Genomic DNA, 15,800 nt, shown 5'->3' with positions numbered 1-15,800 from the left:
CTACTCTCCTTCCTTCTTAGCACAAAAACACTTTCGTTCTGCAGTGCAGCAGTATGAAAATGTTCTGCTATGAGATATAAGTGGAAACCTTGGGATCTCTGGTTTAACAGTCAGATATAATTCGGATACATATCTCCACCACTGCCTTGTCAGCATTCTTACAGAATATAATTCCAGTGAAGATGATCTGCCCAATATCCTGGTTTCTCAATTTTTAGCCTTATCAACCCCAAAGATCTGTATTTTCTACTTGACCTCATCCTGTCATCCACATCTCTATCTTGATTCACAGCATGTATTTATTTCTTAAGCTTTTTTTTTTTTAACATTGTTACAATGTCACATCACTTCCTCCTTGTACCTGAGTCTCAGCTAATGATCTGCCATGCTCACTGGGCCTTTACTCTCACTGTTCCCTCTGCTTGGGTGCTTTTATCTGGACATGTGCATGACTCCTTTCTTCTCAGCTTAAATATCACTTTTTAAGAAATGCATTCCCTGCCTGTTTGAGATTGCCCTATCTCCCTGATTACACTCCTTGACAGTCTTCATTCTCTAAAATTATTTCTGTTTGCTTCCCATTCTCCCTTTTAACATAAGGAGGGATTTTTCGGTCTGTCATTTTTTTCACTGACATATACCAAGGATGGAGAATGGTGCCTTAAAAATGGACACTGAATAAATACTTATCAGATACATTATTGTATAGTTTAACAATGTATCTATAGAAAAAAAGCCCTGCTGGAAAGTTGTTAAATGAATTAATGAATGAATTACTAGTGAAATGATTTGGATCAAAGAGATAAGGAAGTGGGAGGCACTCTTTTTTGATATATTATAGCAAAATTTCATAAAAAAGGACAAAATTTTTCCTAGTATTAAAAAATATTTTAAGAATTACATGGAAGATATTTACTAAAGAAAAATATCTTTATCAACGTAAGTTTTTTTACTTATTACATGACAATTTCTGCTGTAGTTTCATCAAATTTGAGAGTGTATTTTGCAGAGTGTAGTTTATGTTGCATACACAAAATTCATTTTGCACAGACCTGACAAATACCTCAAAATGACAGAAAATTGAAAGGCAATCATCTGCCATTTAAAAATAACACTGAGGTTAGATTTTTCATCAAATAATAAGAGTAGCTGGGGTGGAATACCATGAAATACAGACCACATAGCATACATACAAATCACAACAGGGGTTACTGAAAACTTTGCAGAGAGATCATTCAGAGCAGCTGACTTGGAGCCACAGAGAGAGACTTTTGTGACTGATGGTTGTGATAGATGAAGTGGACAAGTTCAGAAACTGTGGACAAAATAGGAAACGGTGGTTTCAAGTAGAAAGTCCAAACCTGAAAGCATGGAGCAAATTCTCCTCATAGCATGCAGCAATGTTAACTGACAATCTATATGAAAATCCACAGTGAGCAGCACTAGGGATGTATGTAATGACAGCTACTGATGGCCTAGAGCATGAAAGAATAGATAACACTAAATAAGAAATGATTGTCTATTTAGATTTTCATAAAAATACTATTATTATATGCAGCAACATGACCCCTTAAGTATCAAGGCATCCTTCATGAAATCAGTATACACTAGGTTGGAAATTGCCCACAGGGTCAGTGATGAGGAACAGGACTTGAGAGGCAGGAATAAGTCACAGTTGAGACAAGAGGGAGAAATAGTATTATATCCAAAAAGAAAATGAAGTTAAAAACAATGCAACGACTTTCTTACAAACTAAAAGGTAGTTTAAAAAGCCCTGCTAGATCTGTAAGATAAGATATAATGGCAGCCTGATCAGAAAGACTGAGAGAAAGGCTTGGAAAAGGATCACAGTCCCTACTCTCCAGCAGAAGAGATAAGGTATATAAATTCCACTACAATTAGATAACAGACTATAATACAAATATCAAAAATGATATAAAACTATATTTATTGGCCTAAAAAGATGTCCCTGGTTCATTGTTAATAGAAAACATTTATAGAAATACATATTGTATACTTTCCTTCTTAAATGATAGAGAAAAACATGGAACATATTCCAATAGTAAAACCTGATAACTCAAAGTAGGAAAAATATGGATAATTTATTCATTTTTCATGTCCAAATTTTCTGTTTTACTTTAGACTAAATACATTAATTATGTAATAAGAAGTAATCAACATACCAAGGACCACTATTTGGAATAAATAATTCAAATCACCTATTCATATGATTTATTCACATGAAAAATACACATTGGGACACAGCAGATAAAAGGGGCAATTCAAGATAAAGACTAATAAACTTCAATGCATGCATCAGGTACACTCTGATAGAAAAGAATATCTGTGTGGCCCGTCTGAGCTATAAGAAAATGAGATATTCATTTTGAAGAGAATCCCAGAAAGATTTATTAGTATAATGACAAAAAGTAGACATTTTCATAAAGGCATTCAGCATCTAGTCATTTTTTTAAAGTATTAAATCTCAAAATAAGTTTGATAGATCATAGTGTTTTAGTTCTTCCTACTACCAGTTCTGAGAGTTTACTGACTGTGAGGTATGTTTCATAGACATTCTCAAAATAAAAAAGGAGTATCTACTTAATCTTTACTTGGATGCAGCAGTAGTATATCTACCACTTTTTCAATATGTCTATTTACAGGGTACCTGGAATCTAGACTATTACCAGAAGGAGCAAGGCAATAAGTATATGAAATTTTATAGCCAAGACTTGTTCCCTGGGTGTGTGACTTATGTAGTCATATGGGGTCCAGTGCTGAGAAAGTCCCCACACTTGGCTTAATGCTCTGATGTTGCTACCTTAAAATTCTTCATTATTTTTCAACACAAAGCACTTAATTTTATTTTGTACTGGGCTCCACTAATTTTGTAGCTGATCTTGCTTACAGTATGCTATAAATTGGAATCTTCACTGTTCTGAGATAAGATGGAAAAAGTCACACTATCAATTCGAAAAGACCAAGTCATTGGTGTCATATAACGACATGTTACATGGAGAAGGTAATGGCCCCCCACTCCAGTACTCTTGCCTGGAAAATCCCATGGACAGAGGAGCCTGGCAGGCTGCAGTCCATGGGGTCACTAAGAGTCGGACACGACTGAGTGGCTTCACTTTCACTTTTCACTTTCATGCATTGGAGAAGGCAATGGCACCCCACTCCAGTATTCTTACCTGGGATGAGGGAAAATCCCAGGGATAGGGGAAAATCCCAGGGACGGGGAAGCCTGGTGGACTGCCGTCTATGGGGTCACACAGAGTCAGACACGACTGAAGTGACACAGGAGCAGCAGCAGCAGCAACATGTTACAAACAGAGCTAAACATTTATTTGGGTATTGACTAAAGTGAGTATAAGTTTGAAAGTGATTAGGAAGTTTAGTTTGAAAAAGACTAAGTTCGGTTGTCTAGGAAAGTAAATATTATTGCTTAAAATTTTTATACAGCCAAGTATCAAAGCTGTGCACACATTTACAATTAACTTTGTTTTGAATTACTTTGTCTTGATTAACTCTGTTTTAATTTCTGCTATTAAAAACTCTTATGAAGGGTTTAAATAACAAAATCTGGAAATAAGTATAATTTCTTGAATTGGATGCGTATTTGAACATGACTTTCCCTGTCAGGATCTGTAACCATCAGAAGATGACAATTAGAGGCAGCCCTTGGATTCTGTGAGAGTGCTAAGAAGCAAATACACTTGATTATTAAATATAGGATTTATCTAAGTATCATTCTTGCTTTCTTCAGCACTTTCCATATAAGTTTGTAAAGACAGGACATAAGCTGACAATGGTAGTCTTTAAAGAGATCTGCCTTTTTTTTTTTTTTAATGTGAGAAGAAGGTGAGACGGAAGAGATTTTTGTTTTCCAAAAACAGCACAGCTTGGTGAATATGATACCTTCTCACAAATCCATAAAGAACTGAGAGTTTATGCAATTTTAAAATACCTCAGGAAATGTTCATGAATATCTTTTAATTCCAAGTCATTTAACTTGCATTTAAACATGCTAGACTAGCAAAAGCATATTGGCAATTTCATTGGTACAAATGAAATAGATCTGAATGGAGTGGGATTTGGGGAAAAGCAAGAAAATTAAAATTATTGCCTTTAGGAAAATAACACTTTTATAACATAAGAAAATTTTAATAACTTTAAGTTTATCTACCAAAAAAATTCTTTCTAAGACTTTGAATTCAAGCAATTGAGCTGGAGAGACTGGTGTGGGAATTCTCACCACTTTAGTGGGGAGCCTGTACAGGATAGTTACATAACTTCTCTCAGCCCACTGCTCATCTGCAAACTGGAGCTGACCGTAGTGCCTTTCTTTCAAATTTATTTGAAGAGTAAATGGGAAAGTATATGCAAATGACTGGCATACCGTTGATGTACAAATGCAATGTCTCCTTTATCTCTATTTTTAATAACATAATATACACATATGCCGCATGTATAAATGTTTGCCTATCAGTTTTTTTTTAATCTGTCTTTTCAACTGATGCAAAAGAGAACTGAGTATGTGTCTCACTCTTTCAGTTCTCCACTTTCTTCAGGATACCCTAAGCCTCTTAACTCCTCTAGCCTTCCCCCAGAATCTAACTTGGTCTGTTTCTCAGTCTCAAGCCTAGGTCAGTTTGTCCCATTATGTTCTAGAAGGGTGCATGTATGCATTCTCAGTTGCGTCTGACTCTTTGTGACCCTATGGACTGTAGCTCACCAGACTCCTCTGTCCATGAGACTTCTAGGCAAGAATACTGGAGCGGGTTGCCATTTCCTCTTCCAGGGGATCTCCCCGACTCTGGGACTGAACCTGCATCTCTTGCGCTGCATCTCTTGCGTCTCCTGCATTGGCAGGTGGATTCTTCACCACTGAGCCACCTAGGAAGCTCCCTCTGGAAGGGTACAAACAGCTTTAAAAATTCCAGATGGGAGAGGAAGGAACAAAGATGATCTCTTCCCTTTGCAACCTTAATATATAACAACTACAAGGTAAACGCGTCTTGCCACAATCAATACTGTCTATCGTTTAGTGTTAACATGGTGTGTGTATATTCTACAAGAGTCCCTGTTTTCCTTTTCCAACCATCCTAGGGACTCCCCTCTGCTCATCCAGATGGACTGGACAGAAAGTAACATGGTGGCATCCTACTCTAAGAAAAAGATAATCCTGGGGTTCAGGAACTATAGAAAATCAATATATAGATAAAGGTGCATATATTGAGCATATTTCATATAATCAATTAGTAGATAGGTGAGATGTATCTTGAACATTTAATGAATAAAAGGACTTCTCTGAAGGGTAGGGATGGTTTTACTATAGGAAGATGAAAAGAGCAGACCAAGCTCAGTAAATACTGATCTGAGTGAAAGTAGACACAGATTATAGACGAGTGAAATATTCATAAGATTCCCAACTTCCCACTAAAAGTACAAATTATATCAGACTAAAACCAGTAAAGCCTCTTACAAAAATAATTAAGAAACCTTGAATGAATCAGAGAAAATGGAGTGGAATAGAATTGTAGGCTGTGCAGTAGTTATCATCTTTGAATCTAAGCACGTAGGTACTAAGGAATATATTACAGAAAAATTCCACTCCATATTAAGTTTTAACTTGTCCAACAATGACAAAGAAAAGACAAGCAGTTGTATCGTTTAAAATAATTACGTGAACAATTTAAGGTAGCTTAGAAGCTTTTGTTTGTCATTAGGATAGGACAGTGCAGATGATAAATCACATGCCTGGGAAACACTACAGCTCAGTGAGATTCCTTTTATTTTTTGTCCACAACACACTGCCACTGCAATCTATGCTTGCATCCATGTGCTGTTTGTATAACAAAGGCCTTTACCTTATTTTATATACATAAAGGAACTACACTTGAACTTTGCCTGTGCAGTTAATTGCCCTGAGATTGCTGAAAGAAGAATCTTTACAAGGAAGTTTCTTTTCCTTCCCGTAAAAACGACATCAGGGACCATGCTAAGCTACCTGGGTCCTGACATTCTGGCAGTTCTCCAGTCTACATTTCAGCGATGTGGAGTGTCTCTGGATTGGCAGACTCAGCAGCTTCTTCCTCCATATTATGGGAATTTTGAAAATGTACATCTTTCCTGGACAAAGTATAACATTTAGTTGGCTCTCAACAATTAATCAGTGAAAATAGTACCTAGTTCGGGTTTTTTAAACTGTGAGAAATAGCCGAAAAGTGAAGTATCTTTGGCTAAGTATCTCTATGTATCTCTCTGTAGATATACATATTAACAAATACTCCAAAAACAAGACGTGTACACACACTACACATGCACATTTAAGTGGACTAACATTTTTTCTAGGAATTCAAGAGCTGCTATTTTAGACATTAAACTTAACATAATCAAATATATATCCATTCTGATATAGCTAAATATATTGTGAAAGTGAACGTCATTTAGTCGTGTCTGACTCTTTGCGACCCCATGGATTGTAGCCCATGAAATTCTCCAGGTCAGAATACTGGAGCAGGTAGTTGTTCCCTTCTCCAGGGGATCTTCCCAACCCAGAGATTGGACCCAGGTCTCCCACATTACAGGCAGATTCTTTACCAGCTCAGACACCAGGGAAGCCCAAAAGTTGGCCTGCTGCATTGGGTGGGAGTTGAATCCAAGTCAACTGCTTGCAAGGCAGCTATGCTCACACTATACCACCAATGTGGTCAATTTAGCCTTATTCTACTGGATTTATGTGCGAACTCGCCAGGTAAATTAACTCCATCTTACAAAATTATTCAATGTGGTTAATGTGCATGTTAAAAACCGCTGATGGGAAATATAGATAGAGTGATCTCTGTCAAAGGATTTGCATTTAAGATCACAAAGCAATATTAGAACTTTCATGAAAGTCACAATATAATGTAAAAGGGATTATCAGTAGAAATTTGAAAGTGAATTAAAGTAACTTGATCATAGTCTGCAAATTATTCTTTTGTTTAATAATCACTGTGAATGCAATTATTCATTAGTTCTACAAAATTGTTAACATAAGTCAATGTTAAACTCTGTAACTGATGCTATACTATGCAGAAATAAGCACTTAAAGCTCTATCATTCACTTCTTTGAGTATGCCCACTGAGTGGGGACAAATAGGAATACACCTAGCATGAATATTATACAACTCTTTGATCCTAAAACTTGTATCTAAAATAACACATGGTTATGATCTAGTAACCCCACTTCTAGGTACAGAGCCAAAGAAAATGAAATTAATATCTTGAAGTGATAGCTCCACTCTTATTTAATCAACATGTTGTACATCTTACACTTATACAACATGTCAATTATATTTCAATAAAGCTGGAAAAAATAAATAAAATGACATATGGTCATAATAAAATTTAAAAGGTCAAATGCTTGCATTCATCAGTTACTATGCATAACATTCTTTAATATGGTAGTGCATTTTACATTCTGACCCAATATGTGACATCATGAGAGAGATTGATAAAATTCTGTAAATGTGTAGAAATACATACATTTTACTCTATACTATAAAAATACTGCAATTTACTTACTTTTTTACCAACTTAAAACATGTTCAAATAATTTAAGTTTTATAATTTAATTAGTTTGAATTACATTATAACACAGAATCTAATTTTTTTTTGCTAAATCCCAGATCTCCACTTGTGAGCAAGACACATTTTAAACCATGTTCAACAACTCAGATACATTTATGTTATTTTCCAGTTAAGGATAATGTTTACAATCTAAGACAACAACCCAAAATGCAAATTCAAATACTTCACATTCTATGAAAACCATTTTAAAGAACTTAATAATAAAAGATAAACTGCCAGCATTACATGGTCTGTGAGATGCTCAATGATGTCTCCTCTCCCTACTTCACCTTTATCGCAAGTCTCCAGTCAGCCTCTGCCTCATTCTTCTTACCAGGGGCCACAGAATCAAGTCTTCAGAGGGCTGACAGCTCACCTGACTGTGTTCCCTCAGCTGGTCCCTCCTTCCTAACTTGTAAGTCTCCCCCTGAACTCACCTGCAGCTGCAGAAGACAGTACGTGGTGTGCTGATACCATTCTACTCTAAATACCGCATTTCTCTCCTGTTCATGAGAGCTAATTCCAGCCGCACAAGAGCTTGCTGACTAAAGGCTTCAAAATAAAACCTTCAACTAATGGTGTATGTGCAGGGGTGAAAGTTGATAAATAAACGCTAATCTCTCCATTTTCCCCTGGAATGATTTAGAAATATGTTCTACATGTCTTTTCAGAGGATCACCGATAGGATTGAGCCCTCAATTCCCAAAATAGAAACCCACTTATTAACACACAGCTCATTTGCACTTCTTTCTTTCTGTTTCTTTTTCAGCACTTTTTCATTTGCGCTTCCTGGGATCATTTCTCAAGTAAAATACCTATTCCCACATCCTTCTTCCCAGGTGTGCTTAACTTAAGATAAGTGGAAAGTACCGTACTGGTCTGCAGGGCCTATGACCAATATAAAAACATTTTATTTCCTTTGAATAAACCAAAGCAGCGGCAGGGGGAATGAGGGACATCTATAGGTGTAGATAGGCCCTGTGTTTAAGCTTTCTGAAATAGGATTACTAGACATTCCCTGCATAATGTTATCCCACCCTTTTGTGTCTGCTTTCAAGCTATTTTCTAAATGAAATGCCCTTCCCCAGCTCCTTCGCTTGGACAATTTCTTAGTTTCAAGAAGCAGCTCAGATATTCTATTTGAGAAACCCACAGTCAAGTTTCTGCATAGCAACTGGATCTCACACAGAAGCTGAACACGTGGCACAGAGGTGATCTGGGTAGCCCCTCCTCCCACACTGCAGTGTGAGCTCTCAGAGAACAGGACGCAGACCACACTCCTCTTCCAGACTCCAGCGCAGCGCCCGGTGTATGATAATAAATATGTAAACACCTTTTTCAAAAACACTTAGAAGATGTCAGGCCATGTTTTAAGTGCTTTATGCATATTAACCCATTTAATCCTCAAGACAACCTCTTGAAGTACATGCTACTATTATCATCGTTTATAAAATGAGCAAACTGAAGCAGAGTAAGGCAAAGTGACCTGAAGGTAACATAGCTCGCAACACGTGAGCCCAGGATGGATTAAAACTATACTATGTTCTTTTCAACTATCCATCATTGCTTCTTTAGAATTAAATATCAGTCACATCTAATCACTAGAAAATATGATGTGTTATTTTGTTAGAGACCTTGATATATAATCTAAACTAATCCATGCTCTTGCCTACATCTAGCTTTCAAAGGAAGAACTTAAGTCTCTCTAAAACAGTAACACTTACAAAAGCAACAGCAATAAAATATTCCCATCACAGCATTCCTAAATACCATATAATTTCTAACTTACCAATGTAGATTTCCATATGTGCCAGAAATTTACCTTACAAATTTATTTAACACCTCATGGAAAAATAATATGTTCAGGCTAGGTATCACCATTTTTTATATACTAATACTCAATAAAAGATTCAATGGTTATTTATAAAACTTGAATGATAAATGATCAATTCTTAATACACTGTTTAGCTATGTAAATAAAACCAAAATACTTTGTGCAGGCTCCTACTTACATAGGCTGTTAATGGCAGTGGACTCAGTAAATTTCAGAGAACCAGCCTCAAGTGACTCTGCAAGTCATGTTTCACACTGTGTGCATCCTGCTTCCTGTCAACAGTGGCTATAATGGGAACATAAACTAAAATTTATGCCCCATTTAACCTGTAAATGTTCTGTGTCCTTAGCCCTTAGCAATGGAAATATGCCAATGTCTTTAACTTATTTTACTGGCATATAATCCCTCTTCCTCATCAGATTTGAGAAAATTTTAACTATCATGGAATTATAAATTGTTAATGTCATTTCTGCATTGCTGGGCTCCTGATAATCTTAAATCTGGATCAAGAGTTATTTTAGAGTAAATTTATACCACACTCATCTGAACAGAAAAGCTTGTAGTAAACATCAAACATATATTCCATTAATAACAAGTTTAAATACATCATCTAAGTAAACCTGAGGAACTATTTAAAAATTTAGGAGTCCTTAACCAAATGTTAACTGAGAGATAAAGCTTCTAAAAACATTATCTAGTAAAATGAATGAGACAAGGTGAAAAGATTTTTTAGCCAAACTATATAATTTTAAATTGGCTTTTTCAATTTACTAAGCTAAATTTTCCATAAACTCATTTGAGCAATTATTTTAAGCACATTATTTATTTTCCACATTATTCTGTTTTAATAATTCTCAATAAGCCAAAAGGAAATTTTTTTAATTGTTTAAAATTTTTACTTATTTTTTCTAATAAATATTCTAGTACATAGTATTTATGTATCTCATCAAATGTTTTCTTTTTATCTTTCTAAAAGTTTTTTCCAATTATCATTCCATAAAACACAGTGATCTCTCAAGCATAGACAACCACACAGTGAAACAATGTACTTCAGGTTTTAGGTAGAGAGTTTAATATTACTAGAAAGCCTACAAGATATTCTTCACTTGTATGGAACTGGGGTTTATCATAAATAAGCATCCTGCTTCTTAAAGTCTTAAATCAGAAGTAAAATTTGTATATGCATCTGGCTCAAGAGTTTTTAAAATTTGTTCTGAGAGACTGTGGGTTAAATTATCACGTAGTATTTAATAAGCATATCTTAATTCTGTAAATTAAATGATTTTAAATTACATGTTTTATACTGGGCAACTACTAGAGATAGGGATCAAAAATCAATTTATTTACACATTTGTATTTCAGAATTTCCAACACTTTTTCTTTGTAGATTCCAGGTTCTTAATTTTTTTTTAATTGTCAAAAGTGAAGCAACTGTATTCTGCAGTACTCTAAATACCTGAATTAAAATTTTTGCTGTTGATGAAGACTAAAAAGACAGATTTGAGAGGTTTTTGACTTTTAGTAATCAGCTTGCCATCTGGGTTTAACCAGATTTCTGAATTGCAGAGTTATTATAAGGGGCCTGTGAACAGTGTATGGGGCTTCCCTGGTGGCTCAGACGGTAAAGAATCTGCCTGAAATGCAGATTACCTGGGTCAGAAAGATCCCCTGGAGAAAGGCACATCTACCCATGCCAGTATTCTTGCCTAGAGAATTCCATGGACAGAGGAGCCTGGTGGGCTACAATCCATGGGGTCACAAAGATTCAGATACAATTGAGTGACTAACACTTTGGGCTTCCCAGGTGACGCTAGCGGTGAAGAACCAGCCTGCCAATGCAGGAGACATACGAGCCACAAGTTCAGTATCTGGGTCAGGAAGATCCTCTGGAGGAGGGTGTGGCAACCCACTCCAGTATTCTTGCCTGGAGAATCCTGTGGATGGGGAGCCTGGTGGGCTAGAGTCCATAGGGTCACAAAGTGTCAGACACAAGTGAAGCAACTTAGTACACATGCATGAACAGTATATATAAAATAAATACATAGAATATCATACATATATATGTTCCATTGTCAGTAAAATATCTGTGTGTCATAATGAATAATGTGCATACTTATCTTAAAGCATTAGTAAAACCATAATAGACTTTGTTATAGTATTTCTCAATCCACAACTGCTGAAAATATCCCAACTGCCTTAGTGTAAAATTATACTGATACATAAGGAAAAAAAAAAAACTTTGTGTTCAAAATACTTGAAGAACATTGGAAGTTTTGCTACTAATGGGAAAAGTATTTATATTTCCAATTTCACAGTATTTATCATTCACTTTGACTGGGACTTAGAAAATAGTATATCATTATATTGAAAGAACCACCTTTTTACCAAAAGTGAGAAGGTGAAAGACATGAATGGATTGTGGAGTCCAAAGAATTTTCCTTCCCACATTTACATTTTTATTAGAGACCTAAACTCTAAACTTTAGGTATCAGTTAGACCACAGAAGAAAACTATTTGAACAATTAAATATATGTGGACTCAAATAACATTTATCTTTAAAATTAAATATTGTCATCAAACCAAACTCTCAACTATCAGAATGATTGAATTTTACCCTTATTCTGTTTCCTGGTCTTTAGTTGTAATGAATATATGTATGGTTAGCAGAATAATGGCCTTTCAAAGATATCCAGGCCCTGTTCTCCAGAACTTGTGGATATATTATACACAGCAAAGAGGAATTATAGCAGAAGGAATTAAAATTACAAAGCAACTGACTTAAAATAGGGATATTAATATGGATTATCCAGGTGGAACCAATGTAATCACCAGCTCCCTTAAACATGGAAGAGAGAAACAGGAACATCAGCGTTAAAGTGATGCCAAAACAAGAGGGTGGCAGAGGATGAGATGGTTAGATAGCATCACTGACTCAATGGACATCAACATGAGCAAGATTCAGTGTGGGTAGTGAAGAACAAGAAAGCCTGGAATGCTGCAGTCCATAGAGGCACAAAGAGTCAGACACAACTTAGCGACAACACAGTGATGCCACGGGAGAAAAACTCAACCAGACATTGCAGGCTTTGGAGGAGGTCATGAGCAGCTTCTCGGAGCTGGAAAAAGCAGGAAAATGAATTTACTCCTAGAGCTTCCAGAAAGGAACATGACCCTGTTGACTAATTTTAGCCCAGTGAGAAACATCTTGGACTTCCAACCTCCAGAACCATAAGATTATAAATTTGTGTTGTTTTACGCTGCTTAGTCTGTGGTAATTTGGTACAGAATCAACAGGAAACTGAGTTTGCTGAGGCATATGCACCTGGCAAATATGTAAATTTTCATGAACACAAAAAGAATTCAAGTGCAATAACAATGAATTAGGTTAACCCTTTCCCAATATAACTACTGAAGCAAAGTGACTTTTGCTGTGGAGCTAAACATGATATAATGGGAAGGGATTCCTGCTTTTCCTCAGAAAAGAACATTTGTGCCATTAGGAATGAGTCAGAAATCTCGACTGGCACATCGAGCTGACAAACAGTGGTGAGCAAAGCACCAGACCAAGAGGGCTCAATACAGGCCACTTAGGGACCACAGGGTCTCTACTTTGCTCATCACTCTGATGACTCTGAAGAGGTGGGCAGAGCAACTAATGAGACCACATGATTCATGGGCAAGTGTGAGTAACCCATAGGAGATCTGGGGACTCTGTGGGTGAAGAAATTCCTGGGAGGGTGGAATAAAGTTAGAAAGGAAATGAACAATTTATTCTGGAAAAGGCTGTGTAAGCTCTAAGCAACTACAATTCTGCTATTAAAAAGCTCCAGCCATGGATATAGAAAACAAACTTATGGTTACCAGGGTATAAACAGTGAAGGTATAAACTGGAAGACTGGGACTAACATATACACATTGCTACACATGAAATAGCGGAGAAGACAATGGCACCCCACTCCAGTACTCTTGCCTGGAAAATCCCATGGGTGGAGGAGCCTGGTAGGCTGCAGACCATGGGATCTCGAAGAGTCAGACACGACTGAGCGACTTCACTTTCACTTTTCACTTTCACGCACTGGAGGAGGAAATGGCAACCTGCTTCAGTGTTCTTGCCTGGAGAATCCCAGGGACAGGGAGCCTGGTGAGCTGCCGTCTATGGGGTCGCACAGAATCGGACACAACTGAAGCGACTTAGCAGCAACTGCTGCTAAGAAAGGCGTAGAAAGAATCTCTGCAAGAGTACTGGAATGGGGTGCCATTGCCTTCTCAGTTAGCACCAGCAGCATACATAAAATAGATAACTTGTAAGAATGCAATGTATAGCACACAGAACTCTATCCAATACTCCCTAATGGACAAATGGAGAAAGAACCTAAAAAAAGAGTGGCTATGTAACTGATCCATTTTGTGGTACACCTGAAATGAACACAATATTGGAAATCAACTATGCTCCAATAATTTTTAAGATTAAAAAAAAAAAAAATCCATAGACTCAAGGTTAGAAACGGCCAGTCAGTTGATCTATATTTGAATGTGTCTCTCAATGGATTAACCAACAAAGAAAAAACACAAAAGAACCCCTTTTTAAAAAAAGAAGGAGCCAGCTCAGAGGGAGGTGAGCGGGTGATTCTGACAGAGCTTCTCAAGATGACAGGGTAACTTCAATCCCAAGTCTGATAGCCATTTTGTCAGGAGCCCAAGTCTGACAGTACAGTCCCAGTCAATTGGGCTCTAAAAGATGGACTTCTACAATCAAACTTAAGAGACTGATAATAAATAATAAATATGTGCTCAAAACCAGGGCACTTCCTCCCTGTCTTCTGTCAAGAGCACATCTTTCTCAGCCTCAAGGCAAACAAGTTGCTTAAGAACCCAAGTTTGCCTGATGCTCACAGAAAAAGAGCCCAGAGCATCAGAGAGCCTGAGAGAATATTTTATCCGGTCATAAAAAAAAGGCTGATGTACCATCCGTGCTCAAAAATCTAACCTTCCAGTGAGCCAAACACTAAAGTCACTTGAAATACAATTTCTCTCAGTTTCTCGAACTTGGACAAAGTTGGAAGGAAAATGTTACATTTTGATAGTTAAATCATGATTATGAACTTCATGTGAACCATACTGAAACACATTATGAAAAAGTGGTTTAAAATATAAGATACATAATTTACGTGCGGAGTTTTATTTCTGTCCTAAGGATAAAACCTAGTCAGCAAGAATTTGAGGGTCTTCTGCTTTCATTAGGAATCCAGTAAGCAATATCTTAACTAATTATTGACGCAGGGATTTTTCCCCAAACAGCTGTGGCCAGTGATTTGTTATGTAGGTGATATTGAAATGTCTCTAGTCAATAATGTTTGGGTAACAAAAGACATACTAATACGTCTCTGGTCAACAATGTGTTAAGCTGGGTTTCTGAAGACAGTGTTTTTCTCTCTCTCTTTCTCTCTCCCACCACCGTCCCACATACAAAGGTATTTTGTTTTTTATGAGTTGTCTTCAACTTTTTGATCAGCACTACACATACCTCATTTCAGTATCTATATTCTAGTATTTAACAAAATAAATCAAGCCAACCACCTTTTTTGACCAATGCTCAGGAAATACGGGTATCAATGCTGCCGGGTTCAACGAGCACAGCAAAACTATGACCAAAGAAGGCGTTCATTGAGGCTGTTTCTCAAAGGTCATTTCTTTCACACATTTCCTAAAAATGAGGAGATATTTATCTGGAAGAGGTAATTCACTGATAAACATCAGTTTGTTCAGTCAAGACCACAGAGGAACTGTAAACACATCACCCAAACAGTGGTTGTCCCTACCTCTCGAAAAAGAGCATTTGTGTGCTGACTCGGGTCTCCAGCCTCGGCGCCCAGCGCTCCCACTCCAGCCACAGAGCATCCACTGACCCCGACGTCGACCCGGACGTACACTGACCCCACGTCGACCCAGACGCTGAACCCGATTCCTGGGCTCCATGTCTCAGAATGAGGCCTACCGTGCTGCATGAGGAGAGTCTGTGTGGCTTTTGAGTGGAATTATACTTCGGCAATAGTGGGGACGCCTCTGTGTTCCAGACTCGGTTTCTGTCTCTAATGGAGATGTGGAAGAAATACTGCTGTATGCCCAGCGTGAATCTGGACGGAGCTGCCCCAGGAGTTCTCACTGTGACCACCCAACTCGCTCACAGCCCGCTGCCTGCCCCCGCCCCAAGATACCGCAGCTTCCGAAATAGGACCGCATAGTGTTGACGAAAAACAAAGCTCCCAGTCAGAGGAAGATTATATGAAGAGAAGAAAAGGCGTAGAAAGAATCTTGAGGAAAAAAACTCATACGTGGTACGGGATTTGTC

The 15,800-nt window shown here is 37.3% G+C and overlaps 1 protein-coding gene across 1 annotated transcript in view; it reads right to left on the bottom strand.

The window, feature by feature from the left end:
* The window catches only part of LOC108637735, a 143,597-nt gene extending 128,141 nt beyond the window's left edge, over positions 1-15,456 (bottom strand). Inside the window, exon 1 of the mRNA XM_018059936.1 lies at positions 15,271-15,456. Coding sequence (XP_017915425.1) covers positions 15,271-15,456 — 186 coding nt within the window. The remainder of the gene's footprint in view (positions 1-15,270) is intronic.

Source organism: Capra hircus, chromosome 16 (assembly GCF_001704415.2).
Source record: "Capra hircus breed San Clemente chromosome 16, ASM170441v1, whole genome shotgun sequence".
In the NCBI taxonomy this organism is placed as follows: Eukaryota; Metazoa; Chordata; class Mammalia; order Artiodactyla; family Bovidae; genus Capra; species Capra hircus.
Note: the sequence above shows the minus strand (reverse complement) of the source record. Positions and strands in the feature narration are given on the sequence as shown.